The following is a 26,598-nucleotide window of genomic DNA, read 5'->3' as shown; positions in this document are numbered from 1 at the left end:
TGACCCCCATTTGTGTGAGTTCACAGAAGACCACCTGAAGAACCAGTTACAAGCAACCTGGTCTTCTGAAAATGAAAGGCATGATGTCTAGAAGTTAAAGACATTGACATCTTATTTCAGCAGATGCAGGCAAAATATAGTCCATGGCCATATGTGACCCCACAATGTCTTTTTGATCCCCAAGATTAAAAATAACCTCAAAGGTCCTCTAGGGGAATGGTTTTGGCATCCCCGTGTCATTTTAATCTATGGAAAGGCCCTTTTTACAAACAGACGGTAAAAAAAAAATTACTTCTGGTCACGTCCTGTTGTTGAAAAGGTCTCTCCCGAGTCTACAATGTCTTTGGGAGGAAACGATAGTAAAGTACCCCCTTGTGCTACTTAAGAAGGCAATTGAGAACAAAAAAAACAACCCTTCTTTGATATTTTTATTTGGCAACAGGTTACAGTGGGATCACATTGCATCCCATACCGTCCCACAGTTGCCCATCCCTGCCTTAAAACTACCTGTGGTCCTTCACACATCTTACTGAGAGGAAGAGCACCCTGCCACTATCTATCTGCTTACATATCATGGCTATCAAAACTTTTTATTAGGCTTTGCCTGTTACACGTTGCTTAGCAGGCTCAGCTCTTCCAAGACCCCTCACTACTGAATAGGTAGCAGGAGCTTCTCTGCAAGGGAAAGATAAACACTGTAGTCCACCTGCATAGTTATAACAGTTGAGGATCACTGGCTATGGGACTGTACACAGGAATAGAGAAAATCACTCCTGGATCAGATCCCCACACCCAGCAAGATGAGCCTGGAGCCTGCAGTCCATGCCAGGATCTGGTGTTTGGCAGAGGTAAGTATTTCTATGGCTTAGCAAGTACATGGCTTCAAGGGACACTGCCAAGATTTGTTGAAAATTTGGTTCCTCTGTGTAGGTATAGGCCCACAGGACCCACCTTTTAGACAAACTTGGTTGGGTCCTAGGAGTGGAAGAATACACATTAGTGCAGCAGTGGTAGGAGTAAGATACTACCTTGGGTTCAGTGGTACTCAGCCAATGATAGGATGGATTAATCACTCAGTACCTAGCCTTTCCTCTGCCTCTGTATAATGATCATGAATATAAAGCAGTCACAAATGTGTAACTTGCTGATGCATTTGTAACTTTCCATTAGAATTCCGGCCACAGATTTTATGCAGGAGTTCCCTGAGATGAGGAAACTGTGGTAAGCATTCCTCTATGGTCGAAAGGTTGATGAAGGCTGCCTGGGTGCATTAAAATGCAAGGTGTTCTGGATTAATGAATATTTTCATTTATTATTTTGGTGTGTGCCCTCCCCTACCCCAAATATGAGTCTGTGTCACAAAAAGCAGGACACATGTTTTCCATTTGGGTTTGGGTTTTTTCCAGTGGGAGAAAATTATATTGCATCAGCTTGAATTTGCAGGTTTGTTATGAGGAACCTGCTTGAATACAAGAGACTGCCTAGCCCCAAAACATGAGAAAGGAGGAAGGCAAGCCAGCAAGAGAACAAAATCACTCAAATCCTCACCTTCAATAGTTGCTGTGGGAGGAGGAGTTAAATGAACAATTTTATAGTGAGTCTGAATTATTGAGTATATAGGCATGTGTTTCAGATAAGGTTTCTGAGTACGGAAGCACTAAATTCATATGCTCAAAGCATGAACAACTTTTTTCATTAACACAGCATGATGGGTACTTGAATCTGCATGCATGTTGTAATGCTTTTGAATACTAAAAATAGCTTTGTTCCAGTCTAAGAAAATAAAACTAGAAATGCCCACAAATTATTTACATCGCTGATACCTTGTTTTGTTTCTTAAAAACCTATGTTACTGCAAAATGAACTAACTGAACTTTTTTGGCAGGGCTCCTCTGCTAACAAACCAAACCATATGTTCAATGAAAAAAACCCAGGAAGCTTGTATGTTATGATATAAGGGCAATATTTCAAGCCCTAAAAAGACAACAATATGAGCGCTTTCCTGTAGATGTGTCTCATATATGCAGAATAGTTAAGAAGATACCTTGTGTGTATGCTATGTGATTATGAAGAAGTAGCAGGACGTTTGATTTCATGTACTTGCTGAAATGATTTTACAGATGGAACATTCAGAAGGAACTGTAATGCAAATAGGGGAACTCTCTCAAGGAATTAACAACCTCACGGTATGTACTATTAATTTTTTGTCAGATAACCAACTGAGGCTCCATGATTGATATATACCATATTCGTCATGTCTACTATTAATATTCTAGAATATTAAAATAATAAGGCATCGGAGAAAATCCATGTCATTCACCTATGGAGCTGGGTCAGAGAGGCTTATCTTTATCTCCTATCATTTCTATTTCCTCTCATTTTGAAGTTAATGAGAGGAAATTAATTTTGCTAGGTCTAGATTGTGTTTTATTGATACAGGTCTCCAAGACTGCAGTTTAAAGTATTTTATGTGGGGACTTTGTGGATTCCCGATCTCTTCTGATCTCAGCACTTTGGAAGATGGGACTGTGCCAAAATTCAGTTTCCACCTGTGGCGAGGGAGGGCTGGCAAACCTAAATCTAAAACATGATTAACTCCTGTGCAGTTAAAAAACAGACAATTTAATACCAGTTAAAACAATTTAAAATAGTGAACTATACCACGTGCACAACCTGCTAAAATAAATTCATTTTGAAGAGAGAGGATGGCACAATTCCTTCAGTACTGGTGTTATGCAGTGGTTCTCAACCTGGGGTTCCACAGATGTTTTTGGCCTATAACTCCCAGAAATCCCAGCCAATTTACCAGCCATTAGGATTTCTGGGAGTTGAAGGCCAAAAACATTCGGGGACCCCAGGTTGAAAACCACTGTGTTAAAGGATTCCTCATGGAGTTCCAGTGAGCCATCTAGCTACTACAGATGGAACTAGCAACAGCTTCTGAGTCATTGTCAAGACCAGGCCTAAGCAGAGTGCATTGCAGTAATCTAACTAGGAAATGTGAAAATCTGTAAATTTCAGTACCATACATTATAAATGTATGGTACTGCTGTTTTGACTTGCATTGATAAAATCCATTTTATGTGTGAAAATAAGCCTGTTGTGTGAAAATAAGCTTATGTGTGAAAGAACAGACAAGAGTTCTTTCTCCCACCCTGGACCTTCCACAAATATATAAACCTTCCTTGCTTAGTTTTTCCAATATACCTCACAACCTCTGAGGATGCCTGCCATAGATGTGGGTGAAACGTCAGGAGAAAGTGCTTCTGGAGCATGGCCATACAGCCTGGAAAACCCACAACAACCCTAAACAAGATATTCACAAATAATGCCTATGTAAATATAGATTGTATGTACCTCAGGATTGTGTGACTTACAATGTGAAATATTTTCATTTCCAGACTATGTTAAGCCAAGATCAGCTGTTGAATGATGATAGATTTTTAACACCAGCTCTTGAGGACTGGAGATGAAGACTCCATGAGACCAATACCGCCAATCCTTTGGTTGTATTACGATATATGGCTAGGGCAAGATGGGTGCTACATTAAACGATCTGCTGCTGTTTTTGCCACTGAAATAATTAAGTGCTATTCTAAAAACATCCTCCATTGGGGCAAAATCCTTACAGCCTAATAACACACAAAAACCTATGCAATATTTTTAGAGATGGAAAAACTGAGATGTAAATACATACTTCTATATAGGGTGAGCCACTTCCTTGTCAGTGATGTTTTTGTTTTTTGTACATTTAAGGTTTCTTTATGTTGCAAATTATTGGATTTGCATTATTTTCTAAGGTGTTCCTGCTCTGAAAGTGTTAATACAACTGATTCAATGATTTATTGTCAATATAGTATATCAGAACAGATTCCTTCCCAAGATAAGTTTGCTAGTTGTTTACTTTGACTACTGATCCTAAAGCTGGAACAACGACCCAGTATTTGAAGAAATCACCCATCCATCTGTGCAGTCTTTCTAACATCTTTTGATCTTGCCATGTTTTGAGCAATGCATGTAATTAATCTACAATAAGAAAACCTAGCTTCCTTCACTTAACAGTGCTAAGAAAAAGAAAGGATCTTCATGTTTCTGTAGCCAACATATTCTGTATTGAATAATCTAGAATAGGAAAGGAAATCATATGAAGTACCCATGTGGAGTACCCAGAGACCACATGGACAATCCTCAGGTTCCTAAATCAAAAACACAAAACCATCCATCCAGAAGCTTCCAGTGCATGTGTAGGGGGAGTATAGCCTAAAACATACATGAACATATAAACTGCTTCAGAAAAACATTGGTTTTCTGAAAACTAGAAGTGACTCTGGTTATCTCTAGCTTCCCCAGAATGGGAAATTGTGGTCCAGAGAAATCGAGGAGTTGAGATGGAAATGGGATAGATGTGAGCGCTGCCCCACATGACTGCCCATCCAGATCTAGAAGATACACCCCATACCGAGTCATAGCTACGCTCCACCAACTCATATTATTATATGAATTAGACATGCCATTGTTGCCACTGGGTGCAGCTGCAGCTAAGAACAGATGAATTGGTCAGGAGATACATCATATTTATGTCTCCTGACCCAGAATCTTGGACATTAATACAAACATAAAAGAGAAATGACCAAAGAGAGAACTAGAATCTGACTTACCTCTTTTTTTCACTATTCTATTTTATAAATAGAAGGGCAGTTTTTGTTGAGAGCTTTGGAGTCAAGAAATTACAGCATCTTAACAAAAACAGTACATCACCTAACCACCGGCACCCTCAGTGGTGCAGTGGGTTAAATCCTTGTGCCATCAGGACTGCTGACCTGAAGGTTTGGTTGCTGACCTGAAGGTTGCCAGTTTGAATCCAGGGAGAGCGTGGATGAGCTCCCTCTATCAGCTCCAGCTCCTCATGTGGGGACATCAGAAAAACCTCCCATAAGGATGGTAAAACATCAAAAAAAAATTCAGGCATCTCCTGGGAAATGTCCTTGCTGATGGCCAATTCTCTCACACCAGAAGCAACTTTTAGCTTCTCGAGTTGCTCCTGTCATGAAAAAAAAAAAACCAAACCTCTTGAAAGAATGGATGCCTGAGCACAAGAAACAGTCCTTTTAATTACAGCTTCATAAGTCATGAAACACTACATTTACAATCAGTTTTTTCCTGATAGTGATATCAAATGTCGATATGAAGACAATGACTTGCCATTCAGCAAAATATATTGTTTTGCCTGTAACACGACATTTAAAATTAGTTCTGCTCAACCAAGTAAGATTAGCCTCCAGCCAGAGTTGGTGGGAACTAGGATATGAACATACTGGGGGAAGGTCTGTCCTCCTATGGAGCATCAAAGTCCTCCACTTTCTTTTCTGTAACACTGATGCTCTCTTTTGTTTCACCACACACAACCGCTTTATATTTCAATCTTACTATTACAGTAGAGTCTCACTTACCCAACATAAATGGGCCGGCAGAATGTTGGATAAGCGAATATGTTGGATAATAAGGAGGGATTAAGGAAAAGCCTATTGAACATCAAATTAGGTTATGATTTTACAAATTAAGCACCAAAACATCATGTTATACAACAAATTTGACAGAAAAGTAGTACTGTATTTACGAATTTAGCACCAAAATATCACAATGTATTGAAAACATTGACTACAAAAATGCGTTGGATAATCCAGAACGTTGGATAAGTGAGAGACTACTGTAGTTCTAAGCAGAGAAGATCTACCGGATCACAGATATCTTGACATACAATAATTCAATAGATTCATGCCTAAGCTTCCTCTTTCAAAGGGGATGACTGCGGGTTTATCTGAACTAATTTTCATAGCAAATACTGTAATAGCAACTCCATATGGACATTTTGTATCTTCTGTCATCTTCGATGATTTTCCCTTTTCCCCAGGCCTCTAGCCTGGTAATTCAAACTTCGCTAGGCAAGAGAACCCTCTGCTGGTGATACAAATGTTTGCTCTCATGAAACATTCCAGAAATTACTTTCTACGACAAAGGCCATCCTGAGTTAGCTTCTCAACTTTCAATGAAGATAATTCATTGCATCACTGTGTGTAACAATAGATCCAGCCCATCTTTTAGAATTAAATAACAAGCCTTTCATTATTTAAATAAAAGAAATATGTGAAAACATGTGCAATGTTCATCCAGACAATATTCATTTCAGTTTCTGACTTTTGAAACTTTCAACTATATTTACATTTGTTCTACAGTTCTAGATCTGGAATGCTCTGTACATTAAAAAGCATGTAAAATGCAGATGTGCATGTTTACAAAGATTACTGTAAGCCATAAGCATGCATACAGACCTTCTCGGGGTTATTGTCTTATTTGACCAACAAAGGATGAGTGTCCCTACAGCGAAATATCAATGCACAAAGCATTTCAAACACAAGAAGCAATGGTGGACTTCCAAGTTTCTGTTAGGAACTGTAGATCATTTTCTCCCTCCTTGGAGAAGTACCTGCTTAGGCCAGGCCCCACTTCCCTGCAGCCTGCCAATGCATAGTTGCAAAATGTCAAAATGCCAAAACTTCAGAACTCCAAAATACACCCTTTCCCCTAAGAACAATGCCAAGGATCAGAATCCTGCTTTCCCTACAGAAAAACTGACCCTGCAATGTAAAATGATTCCAAAATGCACTCCTTCCTCTTCCCATGAGAAAAGGAGCAAGTGTACAGGATCCTGCTTTCCCATAGCAGATCTGAAACTTCCTTACACCATCTCCACAGAGCATGGCGGGTGAACAGCTCTCCTGTCTGTCATACTTTCTGGATTGTCGTGTGGTCACTTATCTAGAAATATTTTGCAGAGGTTGTACCAAAGTTGTAAATGAATTTATAGACATTTTCCATCTTGGCTCCATCTCAGTTTCCTGGACCAGATGTTGATTCTTCTTGATTGGTGTTGGTAACGCCATAAGTCTTGTGTTGACTTTTTAACAGTTGTAAACATGTCCTTAACTTGATGAAAACATTTCTCTTGTCAGTCACAGTTCTTATCACAGTTTACCAGGCAGGTCAATTATTTCCATTCTCATTAGGAGTTTTTGATTACAATTCAGCAAGCAGGTAGTTAGTCATTGCAGGTCGTAGTCTTAGAATTGTGTCTTCAAAATTATTAACTCATTCATTCACCTTCCATACAGTTCATTCAAACTTATCCAAGCTAAACGGGCCGGCAGAAGCTTGGATAAGCGAATATCTTGGATAATAAGGAGAGATTAAGGAAAAGCCTATTAAACATCAAATTAGATTATGATTTTACAAATTAAGTACCAAAACATCATGTTTTACAACAAATTTGACAGAAAAAGCAGTTCAATACGCAGTAATGTTATGTTGTAATTACTGTATTTACAAATTTAGCACCAAAATATCACAATATATTGAAAACATTGAGTACAAAAATGGCTTGGATAATCCAGAAACTTGGATAAGCGAGGCTTGGATTAGTGAGACTCTACTGTATTCACATTTCATCTCATGACACCAATATAAAAAAACCCATGTTTCACACAAGTTGTTTAAAGGTAGAATACTATCACAGTATGACATTGTTACTGCTGCTGCTGTTCTTGTGTGTCTTCAAGCTGCTGGACTTTGTCTTCCTCTGAAGTCAAGAGAATGTGACTTGTGTGACATGGCCAAGCAGACATTGGAACTGTGGTTTCCAGGGTCATAGTCCAAATACTCAGATCATTACACCACATTAGCTCTCTAGTAAATGTTAACTAACCTTAAGGACTAGATAGAGAGTTATTTCAAAGTTATTAGTGAATTAAGGTGACAAAGCCTGTTTGTGTGTTTTATCCTAAGTACTATGCATAAGGTTGGGATGTCCAGCAGATGGTTGCATGCTACATGTGTGGCTCTAACATAGCAAAGTTCAGGGAAAAGGCATCTCAGGCCTGAGGTGTATAATGTTAAAATAGAATAAGAACAGATAAGGAGGCACACAGTATAAATGTCCCCTTTTACTTGATCACCCTCTACCCTATAAGATGCAGCACAACAATATGTTTTTCTGCTTCTCTCTATAACACTTGACCTGGCAACATGAACAGCTTCATTCAGTAATTTGTCAGATGTATGAAATGAATGCTTGTGCTCAATCCAAGCATACTCAGTAGCAGTACATTTCCTAGCTATACCATCACAAAAGAAATGAGAGGTGCAGTGATTTAATTTTGAGAATATTTTCCAGCTATAACTAAAGGATGGGTTTCATTGAGAATGCAGTTGAAGTCATGTCAAAATCCAGATACAGAAAGGTCTGTTAGTCAAGAGGACCACTATAGGGTGGAGGGACTACTCTCTCTTTTTAACTTTCAGACACTTGCAGGTTTTGTTATATTGGGGGATCAAGGATTGCCTTCTTAATAAGGACTTCAGATTTTGAGCAGGCTGTAAAATGATTTACTTTGTACATAAACAGTGTTCAGTGTTCTTCCCCTTAATAAAGAGACATAAAAACAGTTGCATTTGTTACACAGAAGCAGCTATATAATTTTAGGCACTTTTTCATATTAGTAAACGTTGAGAGTAAGACACATTGTCCCAAACTCTTTAATTAAGGAAATGAAGATCTCAGAGTGTGGTAAAGTGCAATCTGCCAACAAAGTTAAGAACTGTCTTTAAGGATGAATAGAGCTAATTTCCAAAATAGCCTATTATGAGTTTACAGTGCATCCCCATACACTCACTGATGAAAAATGGCACTGAATCGAATAAAACTAAATAGGATTTACTGCTGCTTAAACATGTATATAATTGTACTATTAATGTGTAAACTAAAATTGGAGAATGCAATAAGAAATCCATGAACTAGAGAGAGTTCTTTATTTGATCATATGTCAAATATCTAAACTTTGTTACAGGAGGCCATTTACAGATGAAATATACAACTCTAAATTTAATAAGCAAAAGTGCTTTCTTTAGCATAACCCAGTTTTTCAAGATTTGGCTGACAAGCAAACTGGATCATAGGTGGAGGCCCGCACATCAAAATCAGTGTGTCATCGCCAGGAGGAGGGAGATGTTCCTTTATCATGTCTGCAGTAACAAAGCCGGAACTATATTTCCATCCTGAAATAAAAACAGCCGATAAAATGATAAAAACAGGGATCTTGTTTCAGATAAGTTACTTGGCACTATCTCCTCACTTGTAGAAAACTGAGAGCAATACAAATACAAATGGAAACCTGAGAAAATCAACTGAACTAAATAATTACCCCTGTTTTTTTCCTTTAGAAATGCAGGATTCAAGAAACACTTAAGTTTCCACTGAAGAGTACCGATATATAAATACCTCTCTTCAGCCTCTCTCTCACCAAAATAAATAAGTCAGAACACATAGTTAATCTTGATAGCAGGTGTTTCTTTCCCCATTGTATCAAAATAAAATGTCACTGTTGTGAAATGTGTTATCAATCACAACATAAATGTAGAAATTCTTCTCATGGTGCTTTTACATTACCACTGAGATGATATTTTGTTTTGGAAGAGTCCTTGGGAGATATATGTCCTGGCAATATCAATCAGGATTACATTATTCATTCCACATGTTTGCAAAGGGAATCTAATTTCACAAACCCTTAAAGACTTGATAGAAATTTCCTTCATAGCACAGTACATTGAGAATGCCACAGAACTGTGCACTTGCAGAAGAATTCTGTTCTTATTACTTTGCATATAAGAAAGAGGGCTATTTTAGTTTGTGTAAGTGCTAGCAGTTTACCTTGAGGTGGTCTGTCCAAAGTGTACCACAGCTTAAACTGCTCTGGATGATTTGCTGCTACATCTTCCAGTTCTGGTCTTAGCAATATGTCTTGCTCTGTCTATCAATACAAGGCCAGTTAAACATTCATGGATTCTCAATATGCACCATGTACAGATATGCTTATTACAGTTTCATCTCACACTAATTTTGTGAATTATTGCTCTTATCTTCACTAGCTCCACACAGTTTCACCTTGTTAGCACTGTAGAAGATTGGATGCTCAACAACCATCTCAAAGATTAGCAGCTTAGCATCTTTGCTGGGAAGCAAGAAGCATTCAGGTTACATCAACAGAAGTACAGTGAGCATTGGAGTTCAGACTATGGCACAGAACCAGCAGCCAACTATTAACTCTGAGAATTTCATATATTAAAGTCATTTTGCTCAGCCAATTAAGTAAAAATGATAAAATTATACAAGATTGTAAGCAATCTGCTGATGTCCCTTAGGACACCATGCCCAAAAGGGCAAAGAATTATAGCTTTTTCAATCAAAGGGCTCTTTCAGAGCAAAGAAACTTTCATTATCCGATCTTTAGGTAATTGCCTAAAGAGAAAAGACTACATTCCTCTTTGAGGCATCTGGAATTGAAGGTAAAGGTAAAGATTTTCCTGACATTAAATCTAGTCATGTCTGAGGGTTGGTCTCATCTCCATTTCTAACCTGAAGAGCCAGTGTTGTCCGTAGACACCTCCAAGGTCATGTGGCCAGCATGACTGCATGGAGCGCTGTTACCTTCCCGCCAGAACAGTACCTATTGATCTACTCACATTTGCATGTTTTCGAACTAGCTTGGCAGAAGCTGGGGCTAACATCAGAAGCTCACCTCGTTCCCTGGATTTGAATCACCGACCTTTCGGTCAGCAAGTTCAGCAGCTCAACAGTTTAACCCGTTGCACCACCAGGAGCTCCCTGGAATTGAAACTCTTCTCCAAATCCTTCAACTAACTACTTTGATACTTAAAACAAAATATCTTTTCCACTTCCCTCTTCTCTTCACCTGCAGGAAATCTGCCAGATCAACTCTCTCCCTGTATTCTCCTGCATCAAACCCCTGGTTTATTCACACTCACTGAATCATGAAGGAAAAGTCTTTATATATTTCTTTGCCAATGTCTTCTGCAAGGTGTTTCCCTAACGTTACTTTCCCACACACCAGTTTTCTAAAAAATCAGTGTATCCAAATACAACAGAGCATGCACATAGACATATTTTTTACAAAAAGTCAACACCCTGCTAACCAGTTGTTTGGCAGGAGAATGCCAGTGGTTAGCATTCGGCCAGTAATCCAGTTTTTCAGGGCCTTCACACATTCAGTTTTTAACAGTTGTGCCGGAAAACATACCAACACTCACACCTTAATCAGCAATTCAGTTACATATGATGCCAGAGCCACGCACATGGAAACTTTGAAGCTGGGTGGGAATCTTGCCCAAAGTTTTTTCGGATCTCATTATGCACATATAATTAGAACAATGTGTGCACAAACTCAATAGTTTAAAAACATGGTCTTTTTCAATTCCTAATTTCCCCAACTGACATGGAAAATATAGGCTCATTTTCTCGTATCTTGAACTAAGCCAGTAAAATATTGAAGCACATACGAGTGGACTCTTATCTACCTGTTCAGCAGGAAGAGATTGCAATGCATATGATGCAGTCATTCTTCAGGCCTGATTGATATTCCAGACTACTATGAACAAGGGCATATTAATGCATCACAGATATTATCCTGGCATGCCACAGGGGATATGTTTTGTGTGGTGTGCTATCATTACGACTACTGTTTTGGCTCTCTCACAGGCATCATTACTACTATCCTGCCCCAGAAAGGAAAAATCCTTGATATTCAAAATTTAACAAACTCAGGACAATAAGGAATGACAGCAGCATCATTTGGGTTGCCCAAAAAACACTGGACAATCATTTGTTCCAAAAGACTTATAAGCTGCTTCTGTGTTATTTAAGAGGACTACTCACCTGGTTAGCAAAAAGCAAGGAACACTTTGTTTTTTCACTGGGGTCCTTTGTGATGTGACGGATTAACTGAAGCATTGGAGTAATACCTATCAAAACCAAAGGTTAGGTTTTTCCATTTCTGTAAGGAGAAATATTTCTGACATTTGTTTTGATCGGCCTTTTCCCAAAATTCCTAGTCTCCAAATATTACTCTATCATCCCAAGACTTGATGGCATAATGGGAACTGTTTTCCAACACATTCCACAAATGTAACACATTGGAGAAGATTAGGCTATTTTATCCAAGATTGATATGTGATCAACCAAAAAACATAAAAACATAAAGCACTATATTTTGATTACACAGCCCAACAAAAACAATTCTTTGTGTCTTCGTTTTTAGGCCTGTTCCTGGGGTTATTTGGGGCACTGATTCAGAAAATTGCATTGATAGACCGCACCAGCTCTAGTGTTGTCCTACACTTTTAATATGCAGTTTTAACTCCAAAGACATGCAGGGACATGAGTGAAGCCTCCCACAGGATGGTAAAACATCTGAGCATCCCCTGGGCAACGTCCTTGCAGATGGCCAATTCTCTCATACCAGAAGCAACTTGCATTTTCTCAAGTCATTCCTGACACAAAGAAAAAAATCTTGATATTAAGCAAGTACATCAATAAAATGCCAGATACCCAAGGAACAGGAAAGCCTCAAATTTCCTAAAGATTAATGTGATAACTATAGCATTATTAACTTTACTAACTGTAAATACTTTTCCCACTACAAATCATGTGCAAAGTGGCTAACAAGATACACAGTTATAATTACAAAGTTTAAGAACAAATTAATTAAAAACACATCTACAAAATTTAAATAAATGGCACCCAGAAGCAAATATTACATGATAAACACCATAAGGCCACAACGGAAAAGCAATCAGACAGGAAATTGAGAAAGGTATTCTAAGCAATGGAATAAAAATTGACTGAGATGTCCTGCAAAACCAACAGGCACATACATCTCCTGTCCAATTTCTAGTGTAGATCACTAATCAAAGTATTCTCTAGCCAATAACAGACATAAGCCTTTAAGATTGCCTGTTTCTCTAAAAACTAGAGCAGTGGTTCTCAATCTGTGGTGTTTTGGCCTACAACACCCAGAAATCCCAGCCAGTTTACCAGCTGTTAGGATTCATGAGAGTTGAAGGCCAAAATATCTGGGGACCCACAGGCTGAGAACCATTGAACTAGAATTTAAATGCCATCATGTGCTCCAGAACCTTCCCAAGAACTATCAACTATGAAGGAGTCCAAAGAGAGTTTTTAAAAAAATCAAGCACCACCTCTTGGTGCTGAATCATGCTTTGCTGCAAATGCACTTCCTATGACCTCATTGGCCATATAGCCTCAAAACTGCTTTTATTACACAGGAAGATCAGAAATCAGTGATAGAAAGTATAACCCGTCTGCACAATTTCTGGCCAAAATATCATCTTGTATTTGACTTGTTTTCAACCCTATCTGTTCTCTAGCTAAGAACACTCTCAAAACAAAGAAAGTGGCCCACCTGTTCCTCCAGCTATCATTCCAAGGTGTTTTACACACTTTATTTTTGCTTGTGACTTCTTATCTTGCTTGATAGAAAATTTACCTGCATGAAAGTGAGATTATAAGTGTCAGTGCAGATAAAAAAAGAATCTATACAATTGCAACACTGTTTAGTAACTGCTACTAAGCCTATGGGAGAATTTGGTAGGATTGCCTTGCCACTCACACAAGGCACCTCTGGATCTAAGCCAGTGGTTCTCAACCCCAGATGTTTTTAGCCTACAACTCCCAGAAATCCCAGCCAGTTTACCAGTTGTTAGGATTTCTGGGAGTTGAAGGCCGAAAACATCTGGGGACCCCAGGTTAAGAACCACTGGTCTAAGTCATTATATGCCTCTTATTTAACAGATTGCTCAAGACTGCGTGACCAAACCAGTTAAGTAATATGATCTGCTAGAGTATAATCCATTATTAAATATGTTCCACCTATTTTTGTTTGCATGAATTACTTCCTGCTCTACTTAACAGATAATTCAGCCATAACCAACTTTCTACAGAGCCCTACCTTGCTTTATCTCCAGCAAATAAAATATAGTAAAAAGTGTTTAAGACTGCAATTCCATGCACACTTTGAAAGGATCATGCCACCATTCAGAGTTACTTACTGCTGTGTCAAAAAAGCACCAGCAAATGGCATTGTGAGGAAAGGTATTAACAGCTTTTCAAGAGAAAGTCGGAGTGAAGTTGACAATGTAATAAATAATTTACGATGTATTTCAGTTTCTAGTGGAGCTTGCGATCACTTGAATGATAAAGAGACACACACAATCAGTCCAAAATGAATTAAGCAGAAGACCCTGGAGCCACCTCACTCCCTCCATGTTGATGTCCCACTTAGGCCCACCACTTTCCACAAAACTGTTAATTTTTGTTCAAAAAGGTAACACAACCATGACTATCAGACAGTAATGGCTGAAAAAAAATCCTAATTTAATTATTGGAGGGAGGGTATTTCTTCATCCTGTCAGCTATTGCTAACATGTGCATTCTGTGGCATTATAATACCTGAACCCTTGTATACCAGGAGCCCATTAGGCCCTCTGAAGTCAATGGTATCGCCAACCTTCATACTGTCCAAATGTTGGGACATCTTTCCACCTTCTGGAAACTTAGGGTGAACATTTTTGTAGTAAACCTAATTGGGAAACAGGCAAAACAACAATAGCAATATTTATACTTTCATATTACAGCAAATTGAATTGAATAAATGCATTTGCTATTATTTATCATTACACAAAGCATGAAACAGGACCCCCAAAAAAAACCTAGCTTCCCATCTTTTATTACATGTAACAAACTATCACTGCAATGCTTGGTGTGTGGTTGTAAGTATTACATACCACCACACTGTCTTTCTCACCTGCTACTACCCTATTGTACTTTAGACTCTGAATTCAGAGGACTTAAACCTTCCTTGTTTTCCAGATAAGATTTTGATCCATAGCCACGTTATAAATATGTGTGTTTTATGATTTCTACATCAGGTAACACCAGAATACATTACAAAATGTCCCTATAAGAATTAAGAGTATTGCCAAAGTGCACAAGATGAAAGCTTCTCAGAATTGTCTATGACAATCTGATAACATCTAAACTAAAATCTAATTGTTGGTCCCAACCTGAATAACTGTAACTTACATTTCAGTGTGGCCTTAACAAATGTTCACTGATCTTCTCTGTTGGATATTAATTTTAGGCTAACAGATGTTTACAAAACATTTGTGTTTTGTATTATAATTCCCAGGATTGCTGGCAATTGGCCATCCTGTATACTGCATTTAAATATTATATTTGTTTTGTGAAACAGATACATTGTATAAATGTTAATAAATAAACAGATAGTATATACACAAGGAAGTAATAAAACTTTCAAAGCACCTTCCAAAGTTCATTTGAATGAATTATCCAATAAACTATGATTGTTGTTTCATTTTTACTATAAACTGGGTAAGTTACCTTCTAGTGGCACAACTATGATATCAAATGCGGCGGTTGATTTCCATTATTTATTTGCCATTCTCTACTTCCAAATCAACTCAAAAGTACATAAAGAAGAAAAACATGCTGTTGTTTATGTCATGCTTCTCGAGTCACCAATTTAAGGATAATGCCACTCCAGAATATGAATTGTTTTCCATGTCACTATATCACTTGCACTTCAAGCTTCAAATATTGGATGCATATTTGCATGAGAAATGAGGCAACTTTTAAAAAATGTGATTAGCCTACCTTCAAAATAGCCGCTCAAGCATACCTTAATAATTAAATCTACATAACCTTTCACTTCATCACTGGAAACTGGAGTGTAGGCCCGGATCACAAGGTTTCCAGCAACCTTGGAAGAGATATATACATGCTGGCCTAGAGAGGGAAAAGGTACATTCCACTATCACACATCGACAATATTGTTCTGTGTGTATTATGGGGCTAAATAGGCTGAATAATTGTGGGCGGACATCTGTAGTGAGTCAAGGACCAATTTTCTGCATCTAGGACCTCCAGAAGTCTCACCAACTACCAATCAGAAAGCAAGTGAGCCACGGCCTCAAAGTCCAAAACTATGAGTCAATCCTTCCTTGCCTTCCCAGTTTGAGCTGGGAAGCCAACTTAGAACTTGTGCCAGTGCTTCACTCACCATGCACCACACCATCTCACTCAGAGCAATGAGTGGCAGATGAAGCCAGATCAAGACTTGTATAATACAGTAGAGTCTCACTTATCCAAGCTAAACGGGCCGGCAGAAGCTTGGATAAGTGAATATCTTGGATTATAAAGAGGGATTAAGGAAAAGCCTATTAAACATCAAATTAGGTTATGATTTTACAAATTAAGCACCAAGACATCATGTTATACAGAATTTGAGAGAAAAAATAGTTCAATACGCTGTAATGTTATGTTGTAATTACTGTATTTACGAATTTAGCATCAAAATATCATGATATATTGAAAACATTGACTACAAAAATGCCTTGGATAATCCAGAACCTTGGATAAGCGAGTCTTGGATAAGTGAGACTCTACTGTATTTGGAGGAGCTGCTCCACCAACCACTGACCAAGTCCCTGCTATCAACAATCTTTGTAGGAAATAGATGTAGGCATTCGGCCAGTACTTGAGGGAGACTCTCATTACAACACTTACTGAGTCACTATCTGTCCATTGTTTGGCATAGCAAAACACAAAAAATAGGTCAGATGGTGATAGGGAATGGGGTAAGGGATTCAGAAAAGACCTACCTGTGCCATGATCCATCCCATGGAATTGTGCATTTGGGTTAATCCGGCCCTGGGACCAATCCTCTTTTCTATCCCTTGGTAAATAAGTGGATTTCTGATGGAGAGCTCCTCGAGTTAGCACTCCTTGTGCCTCCATTCAAATTACATTTTGTAGCTTGACTGTAACTTATTGCTAAGTCCCAACAATTCAACTCAATGGATCTACTCTAGTTGAAACTAGCAACTGGATTTAGATCATAGTTTGCAAAGTTTGACATGTAACAGACTGAAACATAGATATATTTTGTAAAATTTCACTACCTGACAGGTCAGCTATTTTTACCATTTTTTTCAGATCTCAAATAAAGTGGGTTTTTTCTTACTAAAAACAAGGGCATTATATATTATGATGAAATATTTTTTTAAAAACTCAAAAAACACCATATGATCTGAAATACTATTTCTCCCTAAATGAAAGTCTTAAGTGCCCCAGAAGTCAGCTATTCCTTCATCTTGCCATCATTACAAGCCTTTCTGTTGAGGAAAGAACCTTTCATGAAAGACTACACTGAGCCTGTCTGTCCTGTTTTCACCGACAGGCAAAGATATGTCTATTCAAACAGGCATTTAATGATTAACTGGCTGCAAGGAACCTCTTTATGGAGGTTTTTTGATATTTTAAAATTTTAAAATTTTGATATTTTAAAATAGGATGGCCTTTAAATATGGCTTTTGACCACTGAGGAGTTTTTAAATACTTGATTACTGGTTATGTTTTTCTACTCCACTGATTTATCTGTGAGTATTTTACTGTAATTTATAGGCTAGTTGGAATGTATAGAAACCACTACTCTCACTTTCTGATGACTACATCAATTAATTCAGAACAGACAAAAATTTGACTTTCCTTAAAAACATTATGCCCTAACCAACTGTGTCTTATGAACCTGAGCAGTACAGCCAGAGAAAATTATACCTGCATGTGAACACGTACAAACCACAAAACCTTCCCTTAAGCCTAAGGGATATATAGCTCATACTTTGATGCCTCACATGTTTGCACAACACAATTAAATATCAGCCTAACAGTGTAATCCCACATATGTTTATTCAGAACTACGTCCAACTGTGTTCAAAGGGCTTTACTCCTAGGAAGGTCTACACAAAATGCAGCTTTAGTTTATCTCTAGTGACATTTTATTTTGGCCACAAATCTGCCTCTTGGTGTTATGCAGGATTTACTGCATGGCATTGCTGATTATAACAGGAAGCCATTGCTTGATTGGCTTGCCATAAAATATGTGCCCATTACAATACTGTATATTAAACAAATTTTATTTACCTCACTACCAGTGCAGAGCTGACCCAATCTCTGCAATGAAATGTTCAGGTTACCATTTTGCTATTCCACCCATGTCAAAAATTGTTAGCCCAACTTAGACAAACTGGACTGCAACATTCCTGCAATCTTGAGCTGCCACACCACAGTTCAATTAAGTTTGAGCCCATAACATAGTGATTCTCAACCTGGGCCCCCAGATGTTTTTGGCCTTCAACTTCAAGAAATCCTAATAGCTGGTAAACTGGCTGGGATTTCTGGGAATTGTAGGCCAAAAACATCTGGGGCCCCCAGGTTGAGAACCACTGCCATAGCACATCACAGACATTAAAGGGCACCCTTGACTCTTCCTGACAAACAAAAGCAACCCTTGCACCCTCCCTGTTCAATAATTCCAATTAAAAAAAGAAATCAGGTTTCAGTAAAAACCGTAAGAATTAAAGTGCAAGGTTCTGTTCTGAGCCTGTCCTAATAAAATACACATACACAAAAATGAAATCATATGGAAATAGATTCATTTGCTAAAGGAAAAATTACACAAAGAGCATATAGGAATGTATATAATGAGTTTAAAACAGGACAGCTAACATCCTACTTGCCAGATGCGTAAGTGTACATCACAATTCCAAAAATCAAGATCACAGTTCCAGCACAATTAAAATGGAAAGGAAAGAAACCTTAATCGAGTTTATACAGAAAGAAGTAGCCAGACCTCAGAAGACCCTAATGAACAAACCAGGGTTACTACATTCTGGCCTTTTGCATATTACTACTTTTCTCTGACAGTCCAACATAAATTTAAATGAACTCAGCAGTTACAATATCAGGGAAACTCCATCGGAAGGCAGTACAGGTTGTGTGGATCATGGCTGAAAATGTCTTATTTGAGAAATCAATTATAAAATAAGACACGGCTAGACTTACCTACAGGTAAGCCCAATATGTGTTCTGATGATGGTAGACCAAATCGAAACCTCCTGGTATCGTGGCTAATCTCCTGTTAAAATAAAAAATGAGACTTTATCATACAAACCATGCTACAATCCAAAGAAGGTTTACACTTTCTTTGCAAACTTCAGGGAGGAGCTGAATCCACAAGAAAGGTCCCTAGCTCAGTCTATGGCAGGATTAGTTAAAATGATCTCATTCTAAACAGCTGCTGCCTTTCTGAATAGATAGACCTTGAATGACAAATGGTATGATACAAAGTCTCATAAAAGTAGATTATATTGTCAAATCACATTACAGACAACTCACCTCTCTCTCTATTAAAGGCAAAGGATACTTGATATTTGGATCTTGTAAGGTCACCAGAGCTTTTTTTGTCTTGGGTCCCATTGCTTTAAAAAGCAACAGCATGGTAGATGCCGCCACCACCACCCCAGCAATCAAAAAAGAGATATTCTAGAGGGGGAAACAAAGATATAAAAAAATTCCCACTATAAATTTGTGCTAGGGTTTTTTTTTTTAATCAATTGTTGGAAGACTTTGCTGGAAAAGAAACAGCATGTGCTATACCAGTGTTTCTCAAACTATGCTCCTCCAAATGTTTTAGATTTCAGCTCCCAGAAATCCCAGCCACCTTACCAGCTGTTAGGAATTGTGGGAGCTGAAGTCCAAAATATCTGGAGGAGCACAGTTTGAGAAACTCTGTGCTATATAATCATTATTTCTACAGAGAAGAACTGTTTGGCTCATGGCTAAGGAGGATTTGACCCTTGAATTTTTCAAGAGCTGTGGAAAGTGAAGAACATTTTCATCCTACAATATCTACTAAGATTAGGAAAAATGTAAGGATAGAAACACTTATTAGAATGATAAGATTCCTCCAAGGTTGATCTAATCTAACCCCTATCAATGTAGAAATCTATGCCTAAAACATCTGACTGAAAACCATATATTTAAGGACGTCTAACAAAGGAGAGCTTACCATCTTCTGAGTTAGTCCATAACATTGTCAAACAGTTCTTACAAAAGCCAAGAACCTGTCCCTCAATATGTCCTATTACAGGTGAAGACCAGAGCTTTGAATTAATACACTGATAAATTCATTGTTATTAATCCACCAGGTTTTATTCATTAGAGCATATGAATTGCAATTCTTCTGACTCTATAGATCAGTGATTTTCAACCTGTGAGTCCCCAGATGTTTTGGTCTTCAACTCCCAGAGATCCTAACAGCTGGTAAATTGGCTGGGATTTTTGGGAATTGTAGGCCATAACACCTGGGGACCCACAGGTTGAGAACCATTGCTTTAGATTCTACAATTAATATCTAAATAAAAAAAATATGTTTTAGTTCATTAGGTTAGGTAAAGGTTTTTCCCTGACATTAAATCTGGTCGTGTCCAACTCTGGGGGTTGGTGCTCAACTCCATTCTAAGCCGGCGTTGTCTGTAAATGCCTCCAAGGTCATGTGTCCGGCATGACTGCACGGACCGTCATTACCTTCCTGCTGGAGTTGTACCTATTGATCTACTCACATTTGCATGTTTTCGAACTGCTAAGTTGGTAGAATCCGGAGCTAACAGTGGGAGCTCACCCTGTTCCCTGGATTTGAACTGCCGACCTTTCGATCAGCAAGTTCAGCAGCTCAGCGGTTTATCCCACGCACCACCAGGGGTTCCTTTTAGTTAATTAGGTCAATAGAATTCATAAGAATTTGTTAAGGTGGGTGTCCTTCCTTCTGTCACATTTGTGGAGAGGTGTCTTTGCTTCCAGATAAATAATATTAGAATTAGAGGTAATAAATTACCTGGCTGTATTCTTAAGTAAATTAAATCGAATGATTTATTTGGGAAGACAGTAGGGAGAGATAAAGAATATTCTGGAATAGAAGACCAGGGCCAGTGGAGTAGGAAAACAGCTATTTATTTATTTATTTATTGGGGGGGAGAGAGAGAGAGAGAGAGAGAGAGAGAGAGAGAGAGAGAGAGAATGCAAAAGAAAAGGGAAGTCTCAGGGAGTGAAAAAGAAATAATTTGTTTGTTTAACATATAAACAAGTCTATCTAAAGCAGGCATGGTTCTCTCAGAATGTCAGAGTCTTTGGGTCCAAAAGATTGGTGCCCATACTGATCAATATGTGCATTGTGACTCTTTTTTGTATTTCATCTACTCTACCGATTATATTCTACACTGTACATTACAGTAAAAGTATTGTAATTCAAAATTATATAAAACTATTATTTGGTGTGAGGTGCAATGAACTGCTCTGCAAATCTAGGCTCTTGAATAATTAAGTTTTAAAAATCCTCTTCATATCACTCCCTGGTTTTGTTTTCTCTTGGTTTGTCCAACCACGTCTCTCTTCATCTTTGATGTTCATTGTTTTCAGATAGGGTTTGATAAGGTGGGAGCTTAGAGCAAACTGATAGAAGATCTTGTGTTCTATAGATTCAGAAGTAAGTCTTGATTGCAGTTAAGTAACGTTTACTTAACTGCAATCAATACTATTCAACTCACTTCTAATAAACCTTCCATGAGTTTGCTATACAAGTATAAGTCCAGTTTACACATGCATATATCATTTTGAACTATGACGGTCAGATTTTTCTACCAATCTCACACAACCAAATTTCCATCCAAAAACATCTTGTAGCTGCTGCAGCTAAAACATTAATTTACTGTCTAGTTGGAGGGGGAGATAAAAAATTCTCACTATGGTCATTTACGAGTAGCAATGATGTCATCTTCCAGGACCCATAGAGCAGTGATTCTCAACCTGGGGTCCCCAGATGTTTTTGGCCTACAACTCCCAAAAATCCCAGCCAGTTTATCAGCTATTAGGATTTCTAGGAGTTGAAAGCCAAAAACATCTGGGGACCCCAGGTTGAGAACCACTGCCCTAAAGGATCCAGGCAATGCCTTTTCACTGTGTGTCTAGTTATGGGAACACAACTAGATGCCCTGCTGTCAAACACAAACAAATTATCATGGAGGGAGGCTACAGCAACTAAAACATAGGTGGAGGGTGAAAGGGAATCAGTTGGGGATAAGCAGAGAAACCTTTCTTTTTCACCTGTGCAGAACCTTGCGATATGCTTCCCTATACAGGATCTCAACCCATTTTTCCCAGATGATACAACAGAGACATTATTAGGTTTCTAGACTAAGTTTTTTCATGAGTCACACTTCATGGCCCTTGCCCTAAATTTTCAAAGGGTTGGATAAGGTAATACAGGTCTTTAAGATCTTTATAAGGGTCGGTTAGTGAAAACATATATGAAAATGAAACATCTGGTTACCCAAGTCCGTTTCCTTGGGTTTGAAACGTTCTCTGAAAAGATTGCAGCAGTGAGAATTTCATGTTAATCTTAAAAGTGTTGCCACATTTCTTTCTTTTTTTCCCTCCATCTGCCACAACTTTCCTTTTTTAATGCTGAAGGAGACTAACACCACTACTTCTTTGAAAATGAAACCAATATTCAAGGCAAGATGGATGCAAAGAGTAAAGGAGTTGCTAGACACGCAATTTTTAAACTAGAAATATCACACATTGAATTTTAGTCCCTGGCTCTTGTGTGCAGAAATTTTGCTCTGCCGTTGGTCTTCATAGATCACACTTTATGACTGGGATTAAAGAAAGGTTTCATCTGTGCAAAAGAAAATCTGCATATGCTGGGAGACTCTCAACTCTTTTTTGATTAATAATTCACCACTTTGGCTTGAGATTGCCCTTTTGTAAGAATCCACTTATTGCTTCATCTGTGGTGATTCAATGCTCTTGCACTGAAATAAAACACTCCTTACTAAGCTTTTAACAAACAAGGCAATTGAGGAATGAGTGAAATGTACACACTGGTGGGATTGAAAAGAGATGCTGTTGTGTAACCAACTGAATTGAAGATGTTGCCAAGTGAGTTCCCACACTTAGGGACAGCCCTCCCCAACATGAAAGTATCCAGACATGTCACCATTCCCAGGCAAAAAATCCCAATATTAGCTCTGTAGTCCATGTCGATCATTAATTAATTCATCAATGAAAACAGTGTGAGACCAGAAAACTGTGTGGCAGAAAACTTTAAAAGGATGAAAAGAAATCCTTTGAAGGTGTTAGTAGCAAAATGTGCTCCCCTGACAACCTCCACATTATTCTTTGTAAATCTCGGGGTCTGGTCTCACACTGTTTTCATTGATGAATTAATTAATGATCACTTGAATGATTAAACAATTCGCCTCTCAATTTTATAGCAGTGAATTAATCTCACTATTTCTGTAGACTTATTTTCTAACATAACATTGTAATATCTAACTACGACACATACAAAATGGCGTATACAGTGGACTCTTGGTTATCCACTGGGGTATAGTTCTAGTACCACCATTGTCAGTGGATAGCAAAATCCGTGGAAACTGAAGTCCCATCATATACAATGACATAGCAAATTGGTGCATAAAATGGCACTATCAATGTTTGCTTGATGGAGTTTTAAAAAATATGTTTTCAAGCCATGAATTCACTGATATGGAGGGCTGATTGTAAATCAGAAATAGCTCCTGGCTTTCCTAGTCAGAAACACTTGCATGAATTAGAATTTAGACTCCCCGATTTTCTGTGAGCTGTACCTTTTAGCAGCTACTTAATTCATTGCCCCCAAACATCCACAGATGATTACCACACGAGTAAGCAATTCAAGTTGGTGGGATTTTTTTTTTCTTACAGCCCAAGTTAGAGTCTTCAAGAAACAATTTTCAAGAACACGATAGTGACATACCTGTTTGCATAGAAGGGTGAGAACATTGTTCTCATGTGTGTTAAAAAAAAGCTTCTTCTTAGCTGTTGTACCCTTTGGAAGTCCCATTGGCACAAAGGATGTTTTCTTTCCAGGACCAAGTCAAAACATGACTTTTTATTGAAGTCTTTGGAGTTTTATTTATTTCAAATGTGCATGCTTTTTTATTGGTGTGCCCACTTTAAGCCATTTAATCATATTTAATACACTTTTCTCCCAGTTAAGCTGTTTCATTGAGTGTATTTATGCTGTAGAATTAATCCCTCTTGACACCACTTCAGCAAATCAGATCAACTCCTTCCCTTATGTCCTTTAGGAAAGGAATGAAGACTTTCCTATTCGAAAAAGATTTTTCATTGATTTTATTGAGTCCCAGATTTGTATGGACATCAAGGAATTTTAGAGGTACAGTAGAGTCTCACTTATCCAACATAAATGGGCCGGCAGAACGTTGGATAAGCAAATATGTTGGATAATAAGGAGGGATTAAGGAAAAGCCGGAGCCCCCAGATGGCGTAGTGGACTAAGTGACTTGAAGGTTGGGTTGCTGACCTGAAAGCTGCCAGGTTCGAATCCCACCCGGGGAGAGTGTGGATGAGCTCCCTCTATCAGCTCCAGCTCCATGCGGGGACATGAGAGAAGCCTCCCACAAGGATGGTAAAAACATCAAAACATCCGGGCGTCCCCTGGGCAACATCCTTGCAGACGGCCAATTCTCTCACTCCAGAAGCAACTCCGGTTGCTCCTGACACGAAAAAAAAAAAATTAAGAAAAAGCCTATTAAACATCAAATTAGGTTATGATTTTACAAATTAAGCACCAAAACATCATATTATACAACAAATTTGTCAGAAAAAGTAGTTCAATACGCTGTAATGCTATGTAGTAATTACTGTATTTACGAATTTAGCACCAAAATATCACAATATATTGAAAACATTGACTACAAAAATGTGTTGGATAATCGAGAACATTGGATAAGCGAGTGTTGGATAAGTGAGACTCTACTGTATTTTAGTTTAATTGAATTTTAACCATTTATAAGATGATTGAATGGAGCCCCCGATGGCGCAGCGGATTAAACTGCTGAGCTGCTGTACTTGCTGACCGAAAGGTCATAGGTTTGAATCCAGGGAGCAGGGTGAGCTCCTGCTATTAGCCCCAGCTTCTGCCATCCTAGCAATTCGAAAACATGCAAATCTGAGTAGATCAATAGGTACTGCTCCAGCGGGAAGGTAATGGCGCTCCATGCAGTCATGCTGGCCACATGACCTTGGAGGTGTCTACGGACAACATTGGTTCTTTGGCTTAGAAATGGAGATGAGCACCAACTCCCAAAGTTGGATACAACTAGACTTAAAGTCAGGGGAAAACCAAATTCTAGCTCGATATCACCTTGACCTTTACCTTAAGATGATTGATGCTATGGAGTATCCTTGTAACTTTTTTGGTTTTCTAGTCTGTTTTGACAGATGGCTTATGTCACGTTGTCTGTTTTAATTATGTTGTGAGCCACCTGGAGTCCATCATGAGAAAGATGGCATAGAAATTCCCGAAATAATTAAGTAAGTAAATGGAATGACAACTCCTACGCAGCCACAGATTTGGGCCATGACAGTTAAAAGTGGTGCCAAACTGCATTCATTCCACAGTGGAGATGCACCCATTATTATAACATGGATTCTTCAGACTTCGCCTTCACATTATAACCACAGCTGCTATTACAAAGCATGGGCAAACTTTGGCCCTCCAGGTGTTTTGGACTTCAACTCCCACCATGGTGGGAGTTGAAGTCCAAAATACCAGGAGGGCCGAAGTTTGCCCATGCCCGTGCTATTAGTTGCTAAACAGGTCTACATACATTTGGAAGGAACACCCTGAAATCCTTCAAACTCGCCCCAAACCCCGCATTCAAGGCCACCGGGAGCATTGACTTGCTTAGACTTTAAGCAAGGGGAATGATCCCTGGGAAGCCGCTTCTCCCACAGCACAAGCCAACGGGGAGCCCAAAAGCAGCGGCTCCCCATGCCCGCCCGCCCCCCATCCCAGCTCTGCAATGAATTCTTCCTTTCCCAGCAAGAAACCCGACAGCGTCCAAAAGCGGGACGAGGCTGGCTCACCCAAGCAGCCTCCATGACGGACGCGCGGCTCTCCCAAAGGCAAAGGTAGAGGCAAGGCAGGAAAGGGGAGGGGGCGCCCAGGTCCCTCACCTGCGGGTCCCTCCCTCTCTTTCCCCGCCCCTCCCCTCCAGCAGAGCAAAGGGCGCCTGCCTGAACTGCACTCTCCCCTCCTTTGCGACATTGCTGCTTTGCTGCCTCTGCCAAGTTTCCCTTTCCCTCTTGCTCTAGGCTGCCACTGGCATTGCATTGCAGGAGTTTGCCTGAGTAAGGACGGCCACTGGCATTGCATGGTAAGGCGCCACCATTGGGTGGCGAAGTGCGTTAAAGCGCTGAGCTGCTGAACTTGCGGACCGAAAGGTCCCAGGTTCAAACCCCGGGAGAGGCGTGAGCGGCCGCTGTTAGCTCCAGCTCCATACCAATGTGAGTAGATCAATAGGTACCGCTCCGGCGGGAAGGTAACGGCGCTCCATGCAGTCATGCCGGCCACATGACCTTGGAGGTGTCTACGGACAATGCCGGCTCTTCGGCTTAGCAATGGAGATGAGCACCAACCCCCAGAGTCAGACATGACTGGACTTAACGTCAGGGGAAACCTTTACCTTTACCTACCATTGGGCTCAGGGGCTCATTCTATCTATCCATTTTGTTTTGTATCTGGACGATTGCCGCTGGGGAGTTGTAGTACAGGTAAGGCGCTTTTTCAGCTTAGGAGGAGGTCCAAGGCAAAATCGATACACATAATAAAAGTGAAAACATGTTTGTGTATGTGGCTGAGGTGTCCACTTACACAGACAAGCTCCTGCCTCCTTAAACATCTATAG

The 26,598-nt window shown here is 39.1% G+C and overlaps 2 protein-coding genes across 21 annotated transcripts in view; one reads left to right on the top strand and one right to left on the bottom strand.

The window, feature by feature from the left end:
- The window catches only part of ppfibp2 (PPFIA binding protein 2), a 139,591-nt gene extending 133,436 nt beyond the window's left edge, over positions 1-6,155 (top strand). For 16 of the 18 annotated variants that reach the window (XM_062967735.1, XM_062967734.1, XM_062967731.1 and 13 more), the window contains 2 exons: positions 2,121-2,186; positions 3,402-6,155. In XM_062967735.1, the coding sequence (XP_062823805.1) occupies positions 2,121-2,186; positions 3,402-3,473 (138 nt within the window). In that variant the 3' untranslated portion in view covers positions 3,474-6,155. The other 2 variants (XR_010001956.1, XM_062967732.1) reach the window with 2 other exon arrangements.
- Positions 6,156-8,839: 2,684 nt separating this feature from the next.
- Positions 8,840-25,906, bottom strand: LOC100563617 (NADH-cytochrome b5 reductase 2). Of its 3 annotated transcripts, none has more exons than XM_003224178.3 (9): positions 25,778-25,906; positions 19,181-19,327; positions 18,848-18,920; positions 15,624-15,730; positions 14,375-14,504; positions 13,329-13,412; positions 11,783-11,868; positions 9,761-9,860; positions 8,840-9,108 (listed from the first exon to the last, which is right to left on the bottom strand). In XM_003224178.3, the coding sequence occupies exons 1-9, from the start codon at positions 25,790-25,792 to the stop codon at positions 8,936-8,938; spliced, it is 915 nt and encodes a 304-aa protein (XP_003224226.2). In that variant the 5' UTR covers positions 25,793-25,906; the 3' UTR covers positions 8,840-8,935. The 3 variants fall into 3 exon arrangements, with proteins under 3 accessions (XP_003224226.2, XP_003224227.2, XP_062823822.1); XM_003224179.3 differs by lacking the exon at positions 25,778-25,906 and adding an exon at positions 19,854-19,897; XM_062967752.1 differs by lacking the exon at positions 19,181-19,327 and having other exon boundaries at positions 25,778-25,864.
- Positions 25,907-26,598: the final 692 nt, after the last annotated feature.

The sequence above is a fragment of the Anolis carolinensis genome, chromosome 1 (genome assembly GCF_035594765.1).
Source record: "Anolis carolinensis isolate JA03-04 chromosome 1, rAnoCar3.1.pri, whole genome shotgun sequence".
Lineage (NCBI taxonomy): Eukaryota > Metazoa > Chordata > Lepidosauria > Squamata > Dactyloidae > Anolis > Anolis carolinensis.
Note: the sequence above shows the minus strand (reverse complement) of the source record. Positions and strands in the feature narration are given on the sequence as shown.

Excerpts from the sequence above, each read along its gene's own strand:
- LOC100563617 (XM_003224178.3), bottom strand. Across the intron at positions 15,731-18,847 it reads CATATTGGGCTTACCTGTAG|GCCAGCATGTATATATCTCT; the intron begins GTAAGTCTAGCC and ends TTCCCTCTCTAG. Across the intron at positions 9,109-9,760 it reads TTTGGACAGACCACCTCAAG|GATGGAAATATAGTTCCGGC; the intron begins GTAAACTGCTAG and ends TTTTTATTTCAG.